We start from the raw sequence: 25,263 nt of genomic DNA, 5'->3' as shown, positions 1-25,263 counted from the left end.
TCCTTTTTCCAGTAGTCTATTGCACATATTGATGAGAAAACATGTGTGTATAATTGTACATATTGACCCAACAGACTACATGTCTTCCTAAAGATAGTAAGAGAACAAAGTTAATCAGTTAGCAATCAAATGAAATCCAGTTGTACCAACACCCAGGATTACAAGTCTCAAGCAAATAAAAAAATTAGTTTCTTTCAGAGAGAGTTTGATATAAACACATCAGGAAAAAAACTGCATGATTTGTAGCAACTATTGACCAGAAAATAAGGAGTGGCAACCCAGTTAGATGCGTAACATTTAGGCATTACGACTGCCTCGTGTTCACTCAGGTCCAGAACAATGCTCCTCCTCCCCCCATCCCATGTGTATGTACAGGCTTTTCTAGAATGAAAGAGATCAGGAAACTTACTCTAGACTAGAGTCACTAGACTCTTAATGAATTAAATAAAGTATTGCTCTTCAGACTAGTTTTCTATTATTCTTTACCTTAATTGCATTAAGTAAACATATTACAACTCTAATGCAAATCTGTCATGCAAAGAGAATAGGCTTCTAGAGTATTATGTTTTCTACTGTGGCCTTTAATGCCATAGCTGTGGTAGCGTGTGTAGTGGGCATTGCAAACTATCAGGTCCTAGAGGCACCAGGTGACCACGGCTACATATTTTCACAGGTGGTAGCATGTGCCTCCTTGCACCTGTTATCAGGTCCTGCTCACCTGCTGGCGTGGAAGGAATGCACGGCCATTGTTCTGTTCCTTTCAGGATGACGTAGCTATGACTCACCATCAGCAGCACTACTAACCTTGTGTTCCAGTGTGGAAGGACTGGCACTGTGGCTACCCCTCCCACCGGTGTCCTAGGCAGGAGGGAGGGAGCTCCCTTTGAAACTTCATCCCGGTGAGCAGCAAAGCACGGGGATTTGCCACTGTTGAACTTCTAGCCCTTATCCCTCTAAGGGGGCACACTTGGGAAGTGGAGACCTCTGTTTCCATCCCAGTGAGTACGAGCATGAGCATACAAGATCTATTGGTCTCCTGGGCTATAGCCCGCCTAACATTTGGACACACTGCTCATACATATGGCAAAATCTGAACAAAATACTGTCAGCCCCCACCCTCCCACCTGAACACTTAGCTTTTGAATTAAATGAGATCCAGACAAAATCCCAAACTAAAACCCAGCCAACAAGATCTGACAAAACTTAAATAAACTTTCCCCCATCTCTAGTCTCTCCCTCTCTCTCATACACACGCAGAATGCTTAAAGGCCCAGAGCCCTGGTCCCACATTTCTTGAGCACCCCAGACTTCCACTGAAGTCAGAGGGAGTACCGGGTGTGAGGCCGTGCAGGATCTAGACTTCTCAAAGGCTAGTGGATTACTCTTCACAACACCCCTGGGAAGTAGGGAAATACTATTATCTCCATCGGCAGATGGGGAACTGAGGCACGGGCAAGTAACTTAGCCTCTGTAAGTTTACAGCAGGAATGTGTAGAAGAACCAGAAACAGAATCCAGATCTTCCAAACTGCAGCCTAGTGCCTTAACCACAAGACCATCCTCTTGACCTAAGGACTATCAATCTGGCACTTTCCACAATCACCAAAAATTCCCATAAATGCACATTAAAATATATTCTGTTGGCCTTCAGAATTTTGTTATAGTACACTTTTCTGGATTAAAGGGTGTTTTGTACTTGGACAGTATTTAGTTTAATTTTATATTAGCTGCTGCTAATTACAGAAGGTGCGCTGATGGGCCTAAGCTTCACTTATCACAGCCATGACACGTTTCAGCTAAGCAGCGCAAAATGCCAAAACGTTGAAAGTTTAATGTCGAAACTGAAAGCACTGTGAAGGGATTAAAATCCTTTGGTGTCCTTTCATAACTGATGTGATAAAATACTGTTAGGATTAATGAGACAGCCCATAAATTGTGCCTTTGATCTTGCTCCCTTCTACAGCATGGTTTCTTGTATGAATGGAGAACAGCAGACATGGCATATGCTAAGGATGGATTAAAAGGAAAACTGTGAAACCTTGCAGAAAAAAGAAACCACTCCTCACCCCAAAAAACCAGAAGACAGAATAACTTCTCCCTTAAAAGTGTCCGTGTGGGGGGGACTCTAAACTATACATGTTTAAGATTGTTCCACTTCTCTGTGTGGAGACTATAATCCTGTAGATGATTAGAGTGAAAACTGATCAGTCCTTTCTTTATGCTCCAGTGCAAGGGCTCTCCAGCCTTTTCATTCTGAGGACTCCTTTGTACGAGAGACAGTTTCATGGAGACCTGCTCTCCCAATAGTTCAATCAGCCTACAGTTGGATTTTCAAACTATTTCACTCTGTAACCTGCCTTGTGGAATGACATTGCCAAATCCCATGGATCTTGCTTCCCTGTCCCAAAGTACTAGCAACATTTTTTTAACATTGCAAGCTCTCACCCCTTCCAGGGTCACTGAAAGTTGCAGGAGGACAGTAAGTTCAGCAACATTCAGCATTAGACTACACAGCAATTTGTTATGCAAATTCAGGTGGATTGCCATGTGAGCATGTCTCAAACAGTGACTGTTCTCTGGCTCTGTCCATTCCCCTGGTCTCCGCCACACATCCTTTCCCTAAGTGTAACCTGACCTGCACACTAGCCAATGCATGGCTACAAGCTTCCTTTCTCCAAACGGGCTGTGAAAGGTGGAAGAGCAGCCTCAGTCCATAAGTGCCTGCAGGAGGTCAGAAAGGAATCCCACATCCTTTGTGGAACTGCACAACTGGTTAAGGTGTCCTGCATGTGCATTGGTGGAACTGGAAGGTGGATACCTTCCTCTGAAACATCAAGTATTAGGCCACAGCCAGAGGCAAGATGGAATTGTGATCTGATCCACTGAGGCAGGGGTTGGCAACCTATGATTTTTGACAGCATGCGGCAGTGGGCTGAGCGCCTCAGCCCACCTCCGCTCTGGGGTTCCCGCTGCTGGCCCCTTGCCAGCCAGGGTCCCACCGCCCGGGACACTCAGTGCCCACTGCTGGCTTGGGGGAAGGAACTCCAGGCTGGCAGCAGGCTGAGGCCCCAGCTGGCAGGAGCCAGTGGCCAAAACCCCAGAGTGGCAGCGGGCTGAGCCGCTCAGTCACTGCTCTGGGATTCTGGCTGCTGGCCCCTTGCCAGCCAGGTTCCCGGCCGCAGCTCCACTCATCTTGTTCCAGTTGGAGTTCCAGCGCAGGCCCCCTGCCAGACACGGTCCAGGCCTCCGGCCCTGCTCAGCCCTACCAGCCTCCAGCTCCACTCACCTCAGCTGCTGATCTGGGGTTCCAGCCGCTGACCTCCTGCCAGCCAGTTATCAACTGATAACTCAGAAGCCTGTATGCAGCTTAAAGTGTCCAAATACGTGCCAGACACTGGAAAACTCAGGAAGGAAAAGCCAAGGCAAGAATCACACTAAACTAATAAGATCTGCATTTTAATTTAATTTTAAATAGAGGTTCTGAAAAATTTTGAAAACCTTGTGTACTTTACATATAACAGTAGTTTGGTTATATAATATATAGACTTATAGAGAGACCTTCTAAAAAACATTAAAATGTATTACTGGCATACGAAGCCTTAAATTAGAGTGAATAAATGAAGACTTGGACACCACTTCTGAAAGGTTGCCGACCCCTGCAGTAATACAACGTTCAAATGTAGTTATTAGCACTCCAGGAGGCCCTCTTTGGATAAACACTTTTTTTCAGCCTCTCTTCCTATTCCCAGCCATGTCATTTTCAATCACTCCTTCTGATTACCTCCTTTCCAGTTAATATATCCTCACATTCAACCTCCAGGTAATAGACATTGTCCAATGGAACCACATTCAAAACTCTTCTGAGATTATCCACGTGGCCTGGAACTTTCCTTTTTCTTTCATTCACATGATAAACCCAAGGATCATAAATCAGAAATTTGGAAGCAATGTTCTTCGTTGAAGTTGATCCCCCCGGGTTCCAATGCCAACATGCATCTAATCCACCAGATGGATCCCTCACGGGTATTCTGAAACCCCCATCCTGAAAATCCTTATTTACTAACCATAACTTTATTTACAACCCTAATTTTATTCTAGCAGTTCCACTGGTGTCACTCGAGGAAAGTTAGTAACAGACAGGATAGGTGTGTACAAGAGGACAATGTGGAATGTTTACCAGGATTTCAATCTCTAGCAGATGATACCACTCTGCATTTCTTATTGAAGGTTTTCTTCCTCCATTTTAGTAAAACAGAAGATAAAATACTCATCATGGGGTTTTCCTTTTGAATATTCCTTCATTTGGGGTTTACTCTCAGCCAGCAAAACCAACAAAACCAACAAACCTCAAACCATTAACAACAAAACAACTTGTGTCAAAAGTTTTTTTTCCAAAGAAATGGCTTTCATACCTCTGCACGTGGTCTCTGAGCCAGACCAGAGGCCATTTGGCTGACACAGCCGGATGCTGCTTCCCACTAGGTCAAATCCTGCTTTACATCGGATTCCACAGGCAGCGTTGAAGTAGTTGTTGCAGACGTTCTGGATAAAGTAACCATTTTCAGGGGGCTGCAGCTCAGGGCAGTGGACAACTAATTAATCATACAACAACAGGGTTAGAGATTCCAGAAGCATTATTTTCATTTCATTTCCCACTCAGTTAGTTTATGTCTTTAATTTGGCTGGTTTGATTTGTTAATTTATAGTATCTATGCTTTGGGGGCATGCATATGAAACACTATAATAAATCCCACAGATGTTTGGCCATCTCATTTCAGCGAAACAGTCCAAGAAGGGCTAAGATTACACTGTCTATGCATCCGAATGTGCCTTTCCTCTCTATTCATGTTCTCTGATTGGCAAGACTTACGTTCACAGGCCTGTCCTGCAGTACGATACCCATCCTTGCAAACACAGTCCTCGATGGAGGTACTTCCAGGGGGAGAGGTGTGGTTGTCATCAGGACAAGAGATGCAAGTGCTGATTCCACCAGGTGAACCTTCAGGCTTATATGTTCCTGATGGGCAAGCTATCAAACAAAAAAAGATGACTTTTAGAAGAAGAAAAGGTGAGACTCCATCCTTTCTGAACGTTCACTGGACTACCAATTTTTGAAAGGATTTTTTAATGCACACTTCCTTTTTAGGGTATCTTGAGGTGCGGGGATGACCAAATTGCATGTTTAATAGCTATGCTTTCGTTGCTCCCCTTCCTCCTCTATTTATACACCATTAATTCAAATTCAAAGCAGGACCCATGTATGTCTATAAAGTTATTAGTGCATATAGGGTCTGAACCAAAGCCCACTGAACTCCGCGGAGGTCTTTCCATTGACTTCAGTGGGTTTTGGATCAATGCCATAATTTACTTTCTACATAAGAAGCCTCACTCTGGTTTTACATTTGTGTAACTCCGCTGACACTATGGAGCTATTCATGGATTATACTTGTATAAATGAGATCAGAATCATGCCCAAGGTTTCCAAAACATGACAAAATTAGGATCAGGCTCAATAAATAAAAATGCTCAGCATACTGAACTAACAGAATCCGGCATCTGACTTCACAATTTAGATGCTATGCTATGTGAATCATAACACAAAGAGCAATTAATCAAAACAATTACTCCCCAAAGCCTTTACAATAGTTTATACTCTACTCTAGAATTTTAACTCTATGTGCACACAACTATGCTTGAGGAATATTTAAGAGATGTTGTCAAGAGACAGAGAATAGACAGAAAAGTATGGGTTAACAAAGGCAGAAACAGGAGAGGTAGGATAGTCCAATTATTAGGGCATTAGTCTGGGATTTAGGAGACCAAGGTTTAATTCCTTATCCATCATAGACTACCTGTGTGACACTGGAAAAGTCACTTAGGCCTTGGCTACACTGGCGCTTTACAGCGCTGCAACTTTCTCGCTTGGGGTGTGAAAAAAACACCCCCCTGAGCGCTGCAAGATACAGTGCTGCAAGATAAACCCCATCAGGATGTGGAGTACGTGCAGCGCTGGGAGATCTCTCTTCCAGCGCTGGCGCTGCGACCACACTCACACTTCAAAGCGCTGCCGTGGCAGCGCTCCTGCGGCAGCACTTTGAAGTTTCAAGTGTAGCCATACCCATAGTCTTTCTCTCTCTGTCTCAATTCTCCAATCTGTAAAATGGGATAACAGCACTGTCCTACCTCACAAGGGTGTTGTGAGGATGAATACATTAAAGATTGTGAGGCACCCACATGCTATGGTAATTGGGGGCCATAAGTACCTTAGACTGCATTCTCTGTAAGATGCTGATGCCTAAGAAATTACTTCCTGAGCTATGAGACTCATGAAATGTCGCAACAAACCTAAAGAAAGCTGAAGTTCAGACAGAGTCTATTAGTTTAAATCAGGGGTAGGCAACCTATGGCATGTGTGCCAAAGGCGGCACGTGAGCTGATTTTCAGTGGCACTCACACTGCCCGGGTTCTGGCCACTGGTCCGGGGGGCTCCGCATTTTAATTTAATTTTAAATGAAGTTTCTTAAACATTTTAAAAACTTTATTTACTTTACATACAACAATAGTTTAGTTATATATTTTAGACTTCTAGAAAGAGACCTTCTAAAATGTATTACTGGCACGCGAAACCTTAAATTAGAGTGAATAAATGAAGACTTGGCACACCACTGCTGAAAGGTTGACGACCCCTGGTTTAAATGCTTACCACTTAGTATTCTGTTTAAACTTTTCTTACAGACTGTGGGCCAGATTCTCCATTGTCCTGCATTATGTGAAGTCATTACATTAGTGAAAAGTGGATGCAAAACATACCAGTCTGATTTAGTAGTGTTTTACAGCCCCTTTGCACTGATGTAAACAGCTGCATAAGGTACAGGACAATGGCGAATCCGGCTCTGTAGCTTCCAGAGAACTGTGTCCAGAAAAATGTGTCCAATCTTAAATTCTTTAAAATGTCTTTTGTTTCCAGCACCAAATATTTCCTAGCTTTTTCAAGTATCAGAGGTCTAATTCCTGAAGGTCTCAGATTGTGCCTATATCTTTTTTATTGTGACAGAACTGGACCAATTCTGCACTTTGAGTAAGTTTAAAAGTTAATACTTTTACATTTGTCTTATTAAGACAAATAGATTTCTACTCTCCCCTGAGCCCTCTTCCCCCACCTCCCCAAAAAGCCCATCATCATCCAGTCAGCCATATCTGGTGAATTACGCAATGAAAAACTATAGCTTAGAATATTTACAGTTTTATTTTCTTGAACATGGTTGCTTCTTAAATATTTTCCACAAATCATATTTTTTCTGTCTCTCTTTGAAAATTCACAGCTTTAATTTCAAACTATGTGATAAAATGATTGAATGGTGCAAAATATTAAGTGATGTAATACAGTGTGTTGCAAGCTGTCTGGCTGGGTCTACGTTGTAGAACGGCTCTTTAAAATTGCAAATGAAAGCTCCTAAATAAGAAAGGAAGTAATTAAAGATCAAAACATTTTAGAAGGTCAATTTGTGTCTTGCTAAGGGAAGACCGGAAGGCAAATTTACTCACAACTACAGTAGGAATTCTTTTTTAAGTGACTTTTAAAAAAAACACTTGCAAAAATGCCATTTAATTACATCATATTTTTGCCATCAGCCGCTTCTAGCTCCCCTGTGACTTCATTAAAAGTAACACACTCTTTTATGAGACCACAAAAATGAGCAAGAAAGTGCCATCCACTCTATATTCAGGAACTTTACTGGTATTGCATAGAAATAGTTTTAATAAACATTAAACTGGGTTTTCTCCTTAATGACAAATGATATCTACCCAGATTAAGCTTTTTAGAAAAATGAAATCTTTACCACTGAAAATGAACAACTGTGTAGTACAATTACCCAACACCGCTAAAGACACTTTTATTAAATTGCCTTTACTGCAGTATTCATGGCATTGTCAACCTTTTGTAATGGAAATAGCACTACTTTGTGCAGAAACACAATGATTCCCTTAATAGGCTTCCTGGCAGGTGCAAGTGAATTGCCCAATATCCAGATGATTTTCGTACTTTGGAGTTTTAAACAGACCCAAACTTTTAACAGTGAGAGAAGTTAACCATTGGAACAGATCATGGAGGGATGTGGTGGCTTCTCCAGAAGTGGGATTCTCTAAATCAAGATTGGAGGACGTTCTAAAAGATATGTTCTAGTCTAGTTCCACCACATCCTTGACTGGACTCTATGCAGGATTCACTGGGTGAGGTTCTCTGGCCTGTATTCTACAGGAGGTCAGACCTGATGCTCATAATGGTCCTTTCTGGCCTTGAATCTATAAACAACATTCCAATCTGAACGTCTTTAAAAGGATCCTCCTCTTACAAACTCTGGACAATCCCCTTTTATACTTTGGGAGGGAGGAAGGGGGGTTGTTCCAGTCACTGTTTTAGTCTTCTCTAATGTCTTCAGAAGGCAGCCATCTGCTCCTGAGCAGGGGATGGCTTGTTAGCTGGCTCTCCCACCCAGTTGTTTGAATGGTTGGCCATTATATCTCTCTGGACAGTAACCTCCAAATTGGTGACCTGTCCTTCCCCTTAATCTTAGAGTAGCACACCCTCAAATACTTCTCCTGGGCCCCTTACTGATTCTTTCCATCCCCATTAATCTGGAGATAAGATGTGAGAGCACCAGACCATTGGGAAACCCGTTCTCCCATGATTCAGATGATAATTTCCAGTCAGGCTAAGTACTGCTACTGTTGCTTCACCTCAGGGTTCAAATTTAATTGTGTTTTGTAGCTGGTAATTTCAGTTCAGTCCTTTGTGAAACTTTAAGTGCATTATCATGCAAACCAACACACAGTTCCTGCCCAGGTGAGTCACCAAGGTGTAAATGAAAAAAGCATGGTAGCCAAGTACTTTGGAGTGCCTTAGCAGAGCTGAGTGGAAGAGCTTGCCTAGTGTCTGCTGGGAGCAAGTCTTGTGCCAGAGCTACCAGCGTTAAGTTTTCAGGACCTGTAAAAAAGGCATCTTAACAAAACCAGTTCATTTGCAAAAAAATTTTGACTTTTCCTTCTAAAGGAAATTTGAAGGTTCAATCATCTTGTATGAAGAGCTAGTAACTTATATTTTAGAAAGAACCATTTCCTCACAGCTAGGGTGAGTCAAAGCCATATGCAAATAATGTTATTTGTTTGTAAAAAAACGGCCAGGCACATGGCAAGTCTGGCTATTTTTAGCTGAGGTTTCAAAATAGAAATTGATTTTTATCAGCACATTTGCAAGAGACTACTGACATTGTTGAGGGAGTTTCTTCCCATTGGAAAACCTAATATCACCAAGTGTCCTTATGTCTTCTTTATAATTGAAACATCTGCTACGGTGACAGGGCTTATCCCACTCATCTCTTGTTCTAGATGCATTAGTCTCACTACTATCCACAACGTCAGGATACAAGCAGTGATCTTTACAAGTCTCACCTACGAAACCACACACTACTGATCACAAACTTCTCTTGGTCTTAAACAGCCACCAGTCTCTAGGTGAAATAACTCCATCAGTAGGATTTACACTTTGTACACAAAAATCACCTCAGGCTGGAGCCCAACTGCAACAGACTACACAGGAGCTTTTTTGGCAGCTGGGGATGGCCAGACTGTTGTGGAGTTATGCTCGACCCATGATGCTGGCTCCATCACCCACTTGTTAAATTTTCAAACAAGCACCTCCGTGCTTTCTCCCATGCTGCCTCTCATGCTTGGGAGAAGCTCCATGTAAACATTCACAAAGCTTGTGGTCATTATAGTGCTCCTTAAAACTCCCCTCTGCCATGAGGCCTACAAAAAACCTGACATGGAACCAGGGAAGTGTATACTAGGGAAGGGTGTGGGAGGGTCCTCTCTTCCCTCTTCTTCCCATGACTGGGAGGAAGAAGATGCCTGTCAAGTGTCAACAAAGCTTTAGGCATATTCAGGCAATCAGAGTTAGGAGTACTGAACAGTGTTCCTCTAGCTCTGTAACTATCTAAGGATTCTGTTAATTCTGCAGCTGTTACCAACAGCAACTAGCATAGGTGAAACGATGAATAACTGCCAATTTGTGTGTGTGTGCGTGTGCGTTTTGTGTGTTACTGCTATTACATGTAACACTTAAGTTTATGCTCTATGCCTCCACTCCACTTCTCTCAGCCTTCATCATAGAGTTTGTTGCCAGCTGAGTTGAGGGAAAGGGTATATGACTGAAACACTTACTGTTATTTATATTATTGTAGCCCTAGGAGCCCCAGCCCTGGCCCAGGACCCCATCATGCTAGGTGCTGTGCAAACACAGAACAAAAAGACAGTCCCTGCCTCGAGGACCTTACAATCTAACTATAACACAAGAGACAGTATGTGGATACAAACAGACGGAGGAGTACAAGGAAACAATGAGACAATATTGGTCAGTGTGATATGCTGTGTGTGTACAGGTGCATGCATAGGCGCCGACTCCAGCCCCAGAGCACCCACGGAAAAAAACTGTTGGGCCTCAGAACCCACCGGCAGCTCCCCGCCCTGCCCCGCCTGCTCCAGCTCACCTCCGCGCCGCCTACTCTGTGAGCACGCCGCTGCATCGTGCTTCTCCCCCCAGCTGTTCCGTGGGGCAGGGAGGGAGGGAGGAGGAAGGGGAATGTGGCACGCTGGGGGAAGAGGAAGCGCTGGGGTGGGGATCTGGGGAAAGGATTGAATAGGGGCTGGGAGTGGGGAAGACTTGGGGAAGGGGTTGGAATGGGTTGAGGCTGGTGTGGGGAAAGGGTGTGTGTGGGGGGGTGTGAGCACCCACTGGCGCCAGAGAAAGCTGATGCCTATGTGTGCGTGCATGTATGTATGTATTTAAACCCATCCTTGGGAATAACCTATTATTACAATAGCCATAGCACCATTACTGCGGAAAGAGTTATGGAAAAACATCAGCCGGACTTGTCTCTGCATTCTCCCCCTCACATACTCTTTCCTTGGATAAACAACTCCCACAAAGAAAGTCCCATATGCTTCTTATGTTTGTGAATCCCCTACATCTTGCTGATGATATTCAAGTTCATAAATGGACTGCCTACTTTTATTCCACATCCATCTGTGGGTTTTTTTCCTGATAAAGAAATTTCTAGAAAGCAAATTTGACATACGATTGCTAGAAAGATGCATATAGCAGACACTACGACTCTTTAAGTAGGCAGAATTATAGGCTAAAACACTGCCTGAACCTGAACTAGAGCCACAGAAACCTAGTAAGGTCTGCAAAAATCAAAGGGAAGACTTTAATATCAATTAATCTGCTCTGGCTGCATGCAGAGATCTGCTATAATTACTCACTTAATATTTTAAGTCATCCATCTGGAACAATTTAACATGGTCAAGTGCAAACATAAAACCACACAGATTTCATCGAATATTTAAGGGTGCAGTATTGAGTCACTTTTTTACCTATGGAAAATTAAAAAAAGTGACAAATTAAAGCCAATTTGTAAAAGGCAACATTCCAGCAAATACTTCATGCACAGGATAGTATGGGGATTTTAATTCATAAGACTATAGGGGAGAATATATCTTCTCTATATATTAGCATCAAAGTTTTTTATTTGCATATATGAATAAAAATTATGCATGAGTAGTTTTGCTTTAAAAATTCAAATCTACTAAACTCCTGAGAGAGACAGGGCCATATTCCTTCTCAATAATACCAGCGTAATTCAGCAATTTCAGTGAGTTAGTCCCAGTTTACTCCAGTGTAAGAGAGGAGAATCAGATTCAGTGATTAAAAGATTAATTTAATAGATTTCACACAGTTTAAAATGCATAATTTCTTCAGTTAACTAAATTACATTTCGTAAGTAATCCATATAACTAACTGAACTTTCCATATTTGATGCTAATAACAGATAGATTAAAGGTTTATCTATTAGTAGGTTTGACAGCAATCTGCTTTGCACTATCCTATAGGAATTTACCATACTAATATACACTCATCTGTCAAGAATGAACCTGAGCCATTTAGACACTGAAATGAGACAGCTCTGCATACATGACATAGCTCTAACCACCTTTAATTCTCAATTCCACTGGGGTGAGCTGAGAATCAGCAGGCAATGTAAAAACTTGCTTTTGCCCAAAAGGATGAAATAATTTTGATCATCGCGGGTCCAAATCTGCAACCTTAATGCATGCTGGGCTTCCCTTCTCTACACCTGTGCTATTAAATCCACTACTTTGAGTTACTCCTGATTTACACCAATGTAAGTGAGAACAGAATCAGGCTTATTGAGTACTACCTTTCTGTCACAAGTAGTAGCATAAAACCAATGGGATGAAGAATTACTAATATTAATTTGTGACAGAAAATAAGCATAAGAATTGCACCATCCAGCCTTATGTGAGTAGTTAGTTTGCCGCCTCACCCCATAATTCACCTTGTGGCTTGGCAGCAGCAAATTAAAGGGAAAAACTTCTAGAACAATACATTTCACTGTCATGCCATCTGGAGTGGCTCATGATCACGAGTGCCAACCTCAGGTCAGACTGTCAAAAAGCAGGGCAGACACCCCAAACAAGTGGTATGTTCTAGAATTAGATGCCACCAACTCAGTAAGAAATGTGAACTCCTGAAGCACTATAACAGTCTTACCAGGGAGTCACAGTTCAGTCCCTTTGGACTCTTCAGTCTATCCTGCCACCCAGGCAAGCTGGACTTAGTGATAGTTGATTGCCATACACCAAAGATTATAAAAGATTTTGGTTGTTCCCAGTCTCAAGAGACCAGTCACTTACCCCAGGACAATTTGTACCTCAGATCTCACACCAAAGACAACACTTGTAGCCAAACCTATAGTAAAACTAACTAACCAGTTTAGGAAAAAGAAATGAGAGTTATTTAGAGGCTAAAGCAGGTAACATATACACACAAATGAGTTACAGTCTATGGTTTCAAAAGGTGACAGAGTTGCAGCAATCTGTCAGCAATGAATGCCTTTTAGGGCTAACCCAGGTTGACCCTTCTGATCTCTGCTTCTGTTTCCTAGCTCCAGCTCTGTGAGAGTCAAAACAGCAAAAGAAAGAAAAAAATTGTGTGTCCCTATTTTATCCCTCTTCTTCCAGCATTCTGGCTCATGGGATAAATGTGCTTTCTTGCACATAGCACCTTCATGGGTGTGAGAGGGCCATTACCACGTCTTTGTACCATAATGTTCCACAAAGGCCCATTTAATTTTGATAGTTGTTCTTGATGGGAAGTGGACCATTCCCTTCCTGACAGCGTTCACAGGTTCAGAGCAGGCATTTTTGCAGTTATAAAGCAAAACTTATTTATCACCTTATTGCATGGGATACAGGCATGCCAAGTAAGATTAATGCAAGCATTCCACAGAGTCTAAACACCAAAACACATTCTTACAAGTCTAACATCGATGTTGAACAATACTAGCATACCAGGTGAGCTGGGCTGGATTCAAGCTGTTAATTTGTTAGTGCTCAGCTGAGAGTTACAGTTTTGGCAAGAGCTGGCACCTGGTTTGCCAGCATCACATTCATTATGCCTTCACTGCTAGTAAAAGGTGGCAAATATTGGCAGGCGTAGTCTTTTTAACTGCTCTGTTATGAAGTCATTCACACTTTAAATGGTATTTGGACATTATGGTAGACTTGACTTCCCACTTTAATATGAGAGATTGTACTATGTGGAAGGCAAAACCTTTATGAGAAAGAGAATATTAATAAATTACAGTATATTATGATTTGATAGCATTTCCATATTTATATTTGTATTCCGAGCTGTGAGACAGTTTGGCTTTCGAATTTTATAAGCCAAATTCAGGCCCTCAGTAAGCTTAACACAGACAAAAACAAAAGCAATACAAATACGGGGCCTTACGCATACCAGCAATGGTCCCGTACACTACATTTTGCCTGCCACACAAAATACTCTTGTCAGGGATATGAATCATTTGACCAGATGTGGAGCACCCACGACAGTGGGCATGTGTGTTAAACCACATGTACCAAACTCCCTGACCCCAAGCCTTCCCCATGCCTTCTGGTGAGGACATGGCTTTCAAGTGGCATAGCTTTTGTATTTCAGCTGTGTGCCCAGGGCACAGCCTGAGTGCATGAAAATTCGAGGAAATCCCTAATGTGAAGGCCTATCCCACAGGTCCTTGATGAACAAATGAATCAATGAATAAATATATAAATAAATAATCTGTAAACCACTGCAGCCTGGCTCCCTAAAGGTGTAATGGATTACCAGAGCCAGTGAAACTGACAGGAGATTGGCTGTGCATGTGTGCCTCAAGCACCATTTCCTACATGGCTTCTCACACTTTGTCCCCCTGCTCTCCCTGCCCTTCCATGAGTCTTCGTTTTTAAAATTTGCATTCATGGCTTCTGTTTTTTGTCTCCTAGAAGGCCGTTTGTAGGAAAGGAATTATGTTTCATTTAGATCTGAAATATTTTAATGCAAGAAAAAAATCACATTTTGTAACCTACATTTCTGTACTATGGAAAATATACAGTCCTATAAAGAAATACCAGATAGGCGCATATTAGGATTACAAGAAATATGCAAGAAAGTGGATTTAGCTAAAGATTTGATGTATAGGAGTTACAGAAAGATTGCAAAGGAAAACATCTAGCATGTCTATAAGTGCAAGAATCAAAAGAGGATTTATGTTAAGTTCCAGTATGTGGTGTAACTCTTCAGTATTTCCTGTTATACCCAGCATGTGTTCTGCATTAATTTCAGACAGAAATGAATTTGCTCATCAGTCAGTCTTTTATCATTTTTTCTTGAAAGAACTCCTCATTCAGCATTATTATTAGTTACTTAAAAAGCCAGATGTACGTTAAAGTCTTCTTTATGATATTTACACCTTACTTCCCAATAAGAGGCATGGGCTGAACTGAAACAGAAGTTTAGATAATTCCATACATAAAAGCACCTATCAACCCTTCCATGACACACAGACACCATATCAACTACCAACCTCTAACAAGTGAACTGCAGCACTTTGAATAACCCCTCCACAGATCAAACTGGCTGTAATTTTTCTCAGTGCGGTTGAAATAGTAATAATCAACTTTCAACATATTTAAATTGTTCATTAAAATACGGGTCAAGATACCCTCCCCACCACTCCCATGGTGAAAAGGGGCTGGAGTGCGGCAGAATCCTCATCTGGTTCAGAGGCAGATAGGACAGCTATAGCCTACCAAGTCCTGGTGTCCCAGGCATAAGGGGTGTGCGTGGAGCTCCTTGCTCTCCAGTGATTGTGGACTGGCAGAATGGGCCCAGAGAACATTATTGCTGGTGTAAGTTAGAGCAACCTTAGGGTTGCTCTAACCTATACTAGGAATTGAACTAGCTTTTGGCTGCCCCTGGATTGAGGAGGTGGCATTAAGTCATATTTGGGTTGAGTGTAATTTGACTAGCATGAGGATCTGGCCCATGTATTTAGCTGTAGTTAGTATTATTAAAAAGCAATAATCTTGCTGAAAAGTGACATCATTATTAATATTAACAATACAGGGAATACAGCCAAACCCATTTATATTCTGTATTACTACTAATTTAAAAATCAGAAGAATATTAATGTTTAAAAATGCAATGCATGACTTAAAGTTATAAATACTTTAATAATAAAAATACTTTGTGGCGATGCAGAATCTCTAATCAGGATGTAAAAGGGCTTTACAAACATTAAGACTCACAATCCCCCTGGGTGAGGAATATAAATATTATTATAGCCATGTTATAGGTAGGTATACTGAGGCACAGAGATGGTAAGTGACTGCCCACTACACAGTCGGAAATGGAAAACTGAAATCCTGATTCCTGTTGTCGCTCCTAGACAGCATAACATTAAACAAAAAAATTATCATTCAAAATGATCCTATATGTCACTTTATTGTTGTGAAGAACAGTCCTAAATGCAAGTTGATACCAGCAAATATGTACATTTTACTTAGCACAATATTCCACTTGAATACTTTGGTTGCTCACAAAAACAAAGGTGTATTCCAGCTATTTTTTTTGGAAATATACAGTAGGGAATGGCAAAGAAAGTATCAGAGACTGTTAGAAATATCCATATTTTGATATAATACAGTATCTGTGCACTTATGTTCAGTAATACAAGGATGTAGATACCACTTTGGCACACAGTTAAAACAAAAATGAGTAAAGTGTGGCACTGAAGAAAAATTAGCCCTTATTTAAGGCCTAAACTAATAAATGGGGGCAAAATTCGGACCACAATGAAAATAACAACAAAACTCCCATTGACTTCAGTGGTGCCAGAATGTCACCTCTGGACTTCATGGAGGTCTAACGTGGGGATTAATATAAAGCACATCAGATCAGATCCTCAACTGATGTATACTGGGAGAGCCTCATTGTCTTTTATGCAGCAAAATCAATTTATACTAGCTGAGGATCAGGAATATGCCTTTTTCCGTATTCATACAGTAGCTTGATTTCAATAGCTTCTCTTTGTGTCCTAATTCCATGGTTTCCCACACATTCTTACGCCATGGAAATTGTGCATAGCAAATTCTGAGCTTACTAAATGGTCACACTAGGAAATTACATTATTTTGGTGTGCAAAGTCATTGTTTTAGGTAAGTTCGGCTGTTCTGTCATGTAAAAAGCCTTTTCAAAAACAGACATTTGTGTTCAAATCCTTGCTTTCTGTTCGATCATTACTCAACAGCAGTGAACTGAAGCAATGCTGCATTTGCTTCAGATGTGTAGCTGTTCAAGACTTTTTTTTGGACATGAGTCTTTACATAATTACACACTTAAGTTTCTTAGTAAATCTTGCATCATCCATGGTATGACAGCACTTGGCACTAAGCACTGTAAATAATCTTGTTTTAAGTGCACTAGATATGTGGGCTGCTTCCTGGAATTTAAATATATAAACATGCAAAAGGAACATCTCTACGTCCCCTATGTGCACTCAGTTCCTACTTTACTATTCCTGTAGTAAAATAAAACGTTTGCTCTGCATTCCTGTCTGTTGTTTTATATTTTTGCACCTTAAACAGATTCAATAAATACAAAGCTTCCCATGTATTAACACTCACAAAAAGATAAATTGAGACAGGAAACCCAGTTCTTTTCAGGACTGGTCTATCAGCTGCACAGTGCATCAACCAACTCTACTTTTCTTTTTTCTTTAAGGAAAGGGCTCTGGGTTGGGAGTGAACAGGTAGGAAGGAGAGAGGAGCGACTGTAAAGGAGATGCAGATCAGAAACAGAGCAAACTCACGGACTACCACTCATCACCAGCAACATGTGGCTTTTCCAGCTGTACATCAAGAAATCTATCAATAAGTACACTAACAAGGCAGCCTGAAAAATAACTACAAACCTACCAGTGGACAAATTCATCCCTGGAGTAACTCCACTGACTTTCAGTGAATTAAACCAGAGATAAATTTGGTCAAAAATTCCTAATTGGGGATCAAGTTTTACCTCTGGATGGATAACAAACATCTCCCATTAACTTGCATTACCTTAGTGAAAGCACATGAAGGCAGAATGTGGCCCTTTATTACATAGAGGTCAGACTAGATGATCACACTGGTCCCTTCTGACCCTAAAGTCTATGAATCTATGCAACCAACCCCCTTCCCCCCCAAAAAAAAACCACCCAACCCAAAACCACAAAAACCTTCTAACAAACCTGTGCTGACGCTCAGGAAGGGGCAATGAAACACTGGCTCCATAAGCAACCCTGATCAGCTGTTAGTGGGATGCAGCAGAGAATCTGTCCCACAGTCTATAACCCTCTCTGCGAACAGTATGGTCACCACCACGTAATTCAGACCCCCTGCAAAGACACCCCATCCACCTGCTCAGCAGAACCTGGATAATCTTTGGTGTTAATTTTTAAATGTTGGGAACTAAAGTTTTACTTCAAGAGGGCAAGGCAATGTAATCTCCTGTGGGGTTTCCTACAATGCTATTGTTCTAGGATTAGATTTGGTTTCCAAAGTGTCCATCTGCCCCCATGCTGCCCCTTCCTTATTCTAGAATGCACTCTGAGCAACTTCTTTCAAGCCCTGAAATTCAAGGGAGCTAAATTTAGGGTTCAAAGCATGTACCACAAACTCTCCCGTTAACCCAAATGAGGAAATTGGCATTGATGGCCACTTCACCAATGGCACAGAAGATCCACAATAGCTTAAGGGATTCCTGATTTGGGGGTTTCCTGCTCCTTCCTTGGGCAAACATTCCACTGATGTCAATGAGAATTTTGCATGAATAATGAATTGCAGCCCACCATTATTCCATTCCTTTGGGATATTTCCCCTTTCTGCATTCTCTGTAAATCCCATGGACGATAACAGAAGTTATGCACCAAAAAAAGGAAAAAAACCCAGACCCTCTTAGTTTGCAGATCAGAGAAGCTCCAGCTGCTGAATCACCGTTTGGGAATGTAACAATTTAAACTATTAGCAGAACAGTTAAGTCATTTCTGCCAGACCCTCAACAAACCACCACTCCATATTAGCACCAAACTTGGCCTTCCCGCAATGTCCATTATTTTTGTTTTATCATTTAGATATACTTTTCAACAATAATGTTTATAACCCTATGAAGCAATATCTCCAAGCACTAGAGACCTAGCACATGACTATGCAGATTGAGAACATATGCCATTATTTCCATGTTTATTTACTAAGCAGCTGAGGACAGGAGTCAGACAGTTTTGGTTAACTCCAGAGTGCTGAGGCACATGCAGCAGGGTTAGGCCAGAAATTATAAAATAGAAGTGGTGCCTTTGCCAATTGTTTTGCACAATACTGTGAAACTGTTGTTTCGTTTTAAGTTTTTCTCTGCGTATAGTTCAATAAACTTCTGCTATCCTGATTTTATAGCATTCTCTAGATTTTCTGAATCTTTGCCATCCCCTGTTGATTATGGTGACTATATAACATGCTCGCTCCTGTCTGCTAGCTTGTCTGCTAGCTGTCTGCTAGCTATGAAAAAATTCTGTGGAACCTAGTAGCACTGGGAGTTCTTTTTAAATGATCTGAATAATGCAGCTGCAAAAAAAAATTGAGGATTTTATAAAGGGGTCTGGAGGGAGCAATGAGATTCACCACCCTCTGAAGTCACAGTGGGTTTGTTAGAAAATATCTGTGTAAGAGAGGCTTCTTAGCACAACGATTGACTGGGATTTGAACTCACTTTGCCTAGCCTTGTGACATTCTACTAGCCTACATTACCTTCACCACAACAACACACACACACACACACACACACACACACACACACACACACACACACACACACACACACACACACACACACACACACACACACACACACACACACGTCGCATGACCTTAGCACTCCCACAGCCCCAAGGACAGTATTGACCCCATGGGGTTGATTCACTAGCTAGAGATCATCAGGATATAGCAACACTCCAGTAACCCAGCCACCCTAGCCACACCTTTGAGACTCCTCCCTATGCTAGCTCTAGTCTAAACCATGTTAAAATTCCCCCATAAGGTCGGAATTCTCACCTGGGTCATTAAAGGATTTAAGACTCTGAAGCGCTGCCAAAGCCTAGGCACTAAAGATATCCCAATGCAATTTGTAATGTCCCGATTATTAAAATCCCCAACACAGATTTTAAAACGGAAATGAATAGACTGATGCCTCAAAAAGCCAAGCAGCCAAGCAGAGGACAGTGAAGATTTTACAAGACTTTTTGATGCTCACTATCTCCTGCTGCACATGGTGAAACGATACACTGTCTCCCTTAACCCCAAACCTACCCTTTGGATTCAAGGGTTTTTTTGCCTATTTAAAGACTCTAGGATCAGGCACTCAGCAGGTCGTCTTTTCAAATGAGAGCTGTACATTTCTGGAGGCAGCAGGCTCATCTCAGTTCTGTCTGGATCTGCCTGTCTGAATGACTGCCTCTTTATGAGGTCTTACCCACAAATGAACCCATGGATGTCTACGGAGATAATAAGGGTATGTCTACATTGCACACTCCTTAGAGTGGTGTGCAGAGTACACATATCACATGTCCCCCTAGCTTGGGTATAAATACCAGTGTAGGCACTGCTTAGGAGAATAAAGACACACCTGAACCCTGTGGGTATGTCCCTTACATGGCTCTCTACATGCCCATGTAGCTTTTCCTGTCTACTCTTCTATTGTTAGCAGTGAAGCTTCCTGCTGTTGGAGCCTGGTCCCTGCTGCAGCAGCTCCCCACAGACACATGTAGCTACACAACACAGTGTGGACACAGTCTGCCTTTCATTGCAGCTTGTCGCTACACATACACACTGGTGCAAGTGATGTGCAGTGTAGACCTACGCAAAAAGAGTGAGAACATTCTTGCCTGGCCCGCAGTATACACTTTCTGAGCATCAGTCATGATTAAATGTCAGTTTAATGCCTTTACCAGTGCTTATAGTTATTCAGTCTTTGATTCCGAGCCAAAATGTCTGTTACTAAGAAACGCTTTCTTCCAATTAGTTAGGTTCATGAGGTAATTAATTAATGCTGTCCCAAAATTCCTCGTGTGCTGGAAGTGTGCCACTGTTATTTCTGAGCAGGGTCCAAATATTTCTGCACTAAGTTTCTGCAGTACTCTGGACCATACATTAGTAAAGGATGCAAGTAAAAGTTTGCTAAACTGCCTCAGAGACCTACAGGCAGATGAAGTGCTGTGTGTTGTGTCTCATTATATGACAGCAGACTATAGAAGTTCTGTAAAAGTAGTAAGAATAAATCAATCTACAATATCATTAATGGGGAAACTTAAGAATTTATAGACTGTTTTGTTCAAGTAGAACATTAGCAGATAATACCTTTAATACTTGTGTATCCTTTGTCTTAATGCACAAAAGGTTATTGGCAAGATTACAGCTTTAAACCACTACTTGTGTTTGGGGAATGGGTAGTGAGAGATGAAGTGCACCAATGAAGAACTCCACAACTCAGAACATTGCAGGAACAAACAACAGTACCGGATACATTTTCTAAAGGGTGTAAGGAGTACTCCCACCCCACAAGCTGGTGTGGAAAGGACAGGGATGTTAATTTCTTTCCTACTGGGGCATAAGGACTTCCTCTCAAGGGGTCTGGAACTCCTTTAGCTCTTAAGTTCCTGTTAAGAGGTAGGTAAGGTAATCCAGGCCCACGCACTCCACTGGGCACCAGCTTAGGGTCCTTAACCCGGGCAGACAGAATCAATCCTCCACCATTCCATGTGAGCTTAGCCTGAGCGGAGGCTAAAAAATTTGACCCCCAAAGTGTTGTGAAAGTGAAAGGCTTGACCTCTGAAGGTAAAGAATTGGAGTATTGACATTTCAGTAGGTGCTATTATTATTTCCTTTGTTATGCCGGTTAGACCAGAGGATTATAAAGGTCCCTTCTGGCATTAAAACTATGAAAGACAGCTGGAAGTGCAGAAAAAGCCACTCATCTAATTTTCTCCAAGGACCCAGTTAAAATTCCACAGTGTGGAATCACGGCGGTGATGGTTTTCCCCAGTTTCTGTCATAATGAACTATTCCTCTCAACTGCCCCTCATTCTAGTCCTCATATTGCCCATGTTCCACAAAAATCTGGTGTCCTCTCACTTGCATTCTTGAAAATTATTTACATCAAAAATACAAGTGCACAGTAAAAGAATTAATCTCACAGCATTTTAAGTTTCTGGCATGAAGAACTTTCGTGTGTCCCTCGTTTTGACTCAGGGCCTGGGTGGATTGAGAGGTCTGGTTATTACAATGGATTTGAACAAAGCGAGGGTTCCAGAGGTATACCGGTTTGATGGGATAGAGTGAGGGGCAGTGGCTGGGAGAAGGAAACGTAGTAAGTGATCAGTTATGTTTTCCAGAAAGGATGTGGACAAATTGGAGAGAGTCCAGCGGAGGGCAACAAAAATGATTAGGGGGCTGGGGACATGACTTATGAGAAGAGGCTGAGGGAACTGGGCTTGTTTATTTTGCAGAAGAGAAGGGTGAGGGGGGATTTGATAGCAGCCTTCAACTACCTGAAGGTGGGTTCCAAAGAGGATGGAGCTTGGCTGTTCTCAGTGGTGGCAGATAACAGAACAAGGAGCAATGGTCTCAAGTTGTAGCGGGGGGTCTTGGTTGGATATTAGGAAACGCTATTTCACTAGGAGGGTGGCGAAGCACTGGAATGGGTTACCTAGGGAGGTGGTGGAATCTCCTTCCTTAGAGGTTTTTAAGACCTGGCTTGACAAAGCCCTGGCTGGCATGATTTAGTTGAGGCTGGTCCTGCTTTGAGCAGGGGGTTGGATTAGGTGACCTCTTGAGGTTTCTTCCAACCCTAATCTTCTATGATTCTATGAAGCTTGGCACTTCTACTCAGAAATTAAAAACAGAAGTCTTTAAAATATGATGGCAGTCCTATTAATTTAAACTACCCACATGCTGTGTGCGTAGGTGTTTCTACATTCCACCCACAACTGTGACTTTTCCTGCTTTTATTTTTTTGTTAGTGCTACTGAACATTTCTTTTTATATAGCATTTTGAGGCATCAATACACCTAAATCATGGTAATGATTCAAATAAAGTAAAAAAAAAAAGTGCTCTGCTGTTATTGTCCACACAGACATGAACCTGAGAGGAAGTCTGGAGTACTGCCCTGACAATACAGATGGAAATGCAATCCCCCAACCACAAGGCAAGAGGGCTTTCTCTGGATTGGTGGGGACACAAGATAGTAGCTCCTTTAAGAGCCTCCCCCCACTGGGAATTGAGAGGGGATTAACCAGTAGGAGGGAATGGGAGGTTTCACCTGATCTGATGGGCAGGCCAATGGGGCTCAGGGTAAGCCATTGGCCCCTGTGCACCTGAGAGAGGTTATATTAACCTCCTCCAACCTCTCGGGCCTGTCTTTTTTTCCACGCGTTCAGGGCAATGTTACGCTGCTTGCTGCTTTGTACTGACCTAATCCTTCCAACAATCACCTATGCAAAAAATCAGTTTGAAAAGGGAGACATCTGCAAAAGTAACAGCCAGAATAATGAAGGAAGATCCTTTGTTCTTTATCTTCTCACATTGTTGTTGCAGAAGCAAACTGCACACTAAATTAAGATGGAAATTTTGCATGGATGTTTATCGTGGCATTTATAAGGGAACACCCTTTGCTTGAACTTTATGGGCCTTATAACAAATTTTTTTTAGTTATTCTCAGTAGTTTTCTTTTGAGTTTATGGAAAAATATGAGAATTGCCTGGTGATGAAAACAATGAGCCAAACCCTTAGCTGCTGTAAGTAGGTGCAGCTCTATTTAAATCAATGGAGCTGCACCCATTTACACCAGCTGAGGATTTGACCGAGTACCTCTAATCTCCATGCATGTTAACCAAACACTCTCTCCTTGTGGGTAAAGATTTTGCCTTTTGTTTTAAAGGTGACAAGTTCAAATTGTAATAAGGTTCTATACAGTTCAACAAAAAATATCTATGTAGTCTTAACTTTTCCTATTAATAGTAACATATAGTCATTTATTTTTTACCATTTTTACAGAGCAAAACTTGGAGCAAAAACATTTCACATTTAATAAAAGTCATGGGGGGAGGAGGGGAGAAGGGGAATACAGAACAGTTGTGTTTTAAACATTAAAGAAGGCAAGTGTTGCTGTGTACTATTAGAGAAAGAAGGGAAATGAGTCACTCATTTCAAAGGGCCTGATCCAAAGCCCATTAAAGTTAACAGAAAGTTTCCCGCTGACTTCTAATCAGGCCTAATATCTCTATCATAACAAGGCCATGGGCAAAAACATGGCTCATTTGTTCTGCTAAAAATAAAGGTGGGGCACAGAATGGGGACCACAGCAGATGGACATAATATCCAATTTCTCTCTTTACATTCATGCAGGCCAAGTACTAAGCTGTGTTTAAACTATCACGTTGCCAGTTCATGGTGTTAAATTCATTATCTGGTTCCAGAGATTGTTATTTTAGTGTGTCTAAAGAACTGAGTCTGGATCCAAATTCTGTTTTGAAGATGATGAGATCCGCATGTCCTTCTCTTCTGCATGGAGTCTGTGTGGCCAGCCCCACCTCTGAGTTGTGGTAATCACATCACTAATAAAAAAAAACCCCACAACCTTCCATTCCTTTTAAAGTCTGTATTCATATAAAGCTTTAGTTTTGCTACAGTCTTCTTTTCACAACGTTTATGCGGCAAAGTCAGATCACATGGGATTTGTTTTGGCATAAGCAATGTTTCCCAGAAATCTGTTAAACCCTCCCTTTAACCACATACACAGTGCCATATTAACCTCTTTTGTATTATTGTGTAAATATAAGGAGGAGGAATCAAGAGAAAATAAGCTTTAATCAAGAACTCCCTACCTTCATGAAAGAAGTGACACATGTGTGGCTCATAATTCACTTCATTGCCAGGAACCATTTATAATATATGCAAAATTATTACTGTAATGGAGTACAAGATATCACTCATCTGACTTCATAGTCTGAATCAGAGCCATTCCTACCATATCAAAGCACACAATAATGAAAAACATAACTAAGGCTCCCACACTGTTGCTTTAAACTAATATTTACTAGTAAATGATCTCCTGAAATCAAGGGTTTACCAACATATATTTGTTATTGCCAAAGCAAAGGAATATTTCTAATATTTGCTACATTACAGTAAATCTGGTGTCATTCCACACCAGTTCAATGTGGCCTTTCCTTTGCTTCCTAATCTGACAAGTAGTGTGAAGCATTATTAAATGAGTTTCCAAAGGCAAATCAGGAAAAGTTGGGTTTATATAGGCATGTGTTTCTTTAAAATAAAAATACCTCTATATCTTTTAGCACACGTCTAACCCCCTCCCCAAACAAATATCGTATAACTTTTATCTATATCCTGTTCAAACTAAAATGGCTATCACCTGATTATTTTCAAACATAACAGTAAAGATTACAAATATTTTTCTAATTCTGTTTTAAATTCCTAAAATTATGATTTTTAAATGGAAATTACCTTCCTATTATCTAAGCCGAATCCATGCATACCGTTGTCTGCATCATTTGTCAATTTTCCACACATGCCTCCCCATCAATTTATCATTGTCTCTGTGCTTAATCTTCAATATCCTCATGATATCACATCTCCATTTACATTCTTTCTGCACTTTTAATTCGTAATGCCGTGTTCAAACCATTGTCTGGAAAAAGTCAGACAGTATAAAGAACCAAAAAATGACGACAATGAACACTTGCACTGATAAAAAGCAGGCAC

General features: G+C 41.4%; 1 protein-coding gene across 3 annotated transcripts in view; it reads right to left on the bottom strand.

Moving 5' to 3' along the window:
- The window catches only part of SVEP1 (sushi, von Willebrand factor type A, EGF and pentraxin domain containing 1), a 180,153-nt gene that overhangs the window by 128,332 nt on the left and 26,558 nt on the right, over window positions 1-25,263 (bottom strand). For all 3 annotated transcript variants that reach the window (XM_050942935.1, XM_050942936.1, XM_050942937.1), the window contains 2 exons: window positions 4,870-5,028; window positions 4,412-4,591 (listed from right to left, as the gene is read on the bottom strand). In XM_050942935.1, the coding sequence (XP_050798892.1) occupies window positions 4,412-4,591; window positions 4,870-5,028 (339 nt within the window). The remainder of the gene's footprint in view (window positions 1-4,411; window positions 4,592-4,869; window positions 5,029-25,263) is intronic.

This window comes from Gopherus flavomarginatus, chromosome 3, assembly GCF_025201925.1.
Source record: "Gopherus flavomarginatus isolate rGopFla2 chromosome 3, rGopFla2.mat.asm, whole genome shotgun sequence".
Taxonomy (NCBI): Eukaryota; Metazoa; Chordata; order Testudines; family Testudinidae; genus Gopherus; species Gopherus flavomarginatus.
The sequence above is the reverse complement of the archived record's forward strand: the minus strand, read 5'-3'. Positions and strand labels throughout refer to the sequence as shown.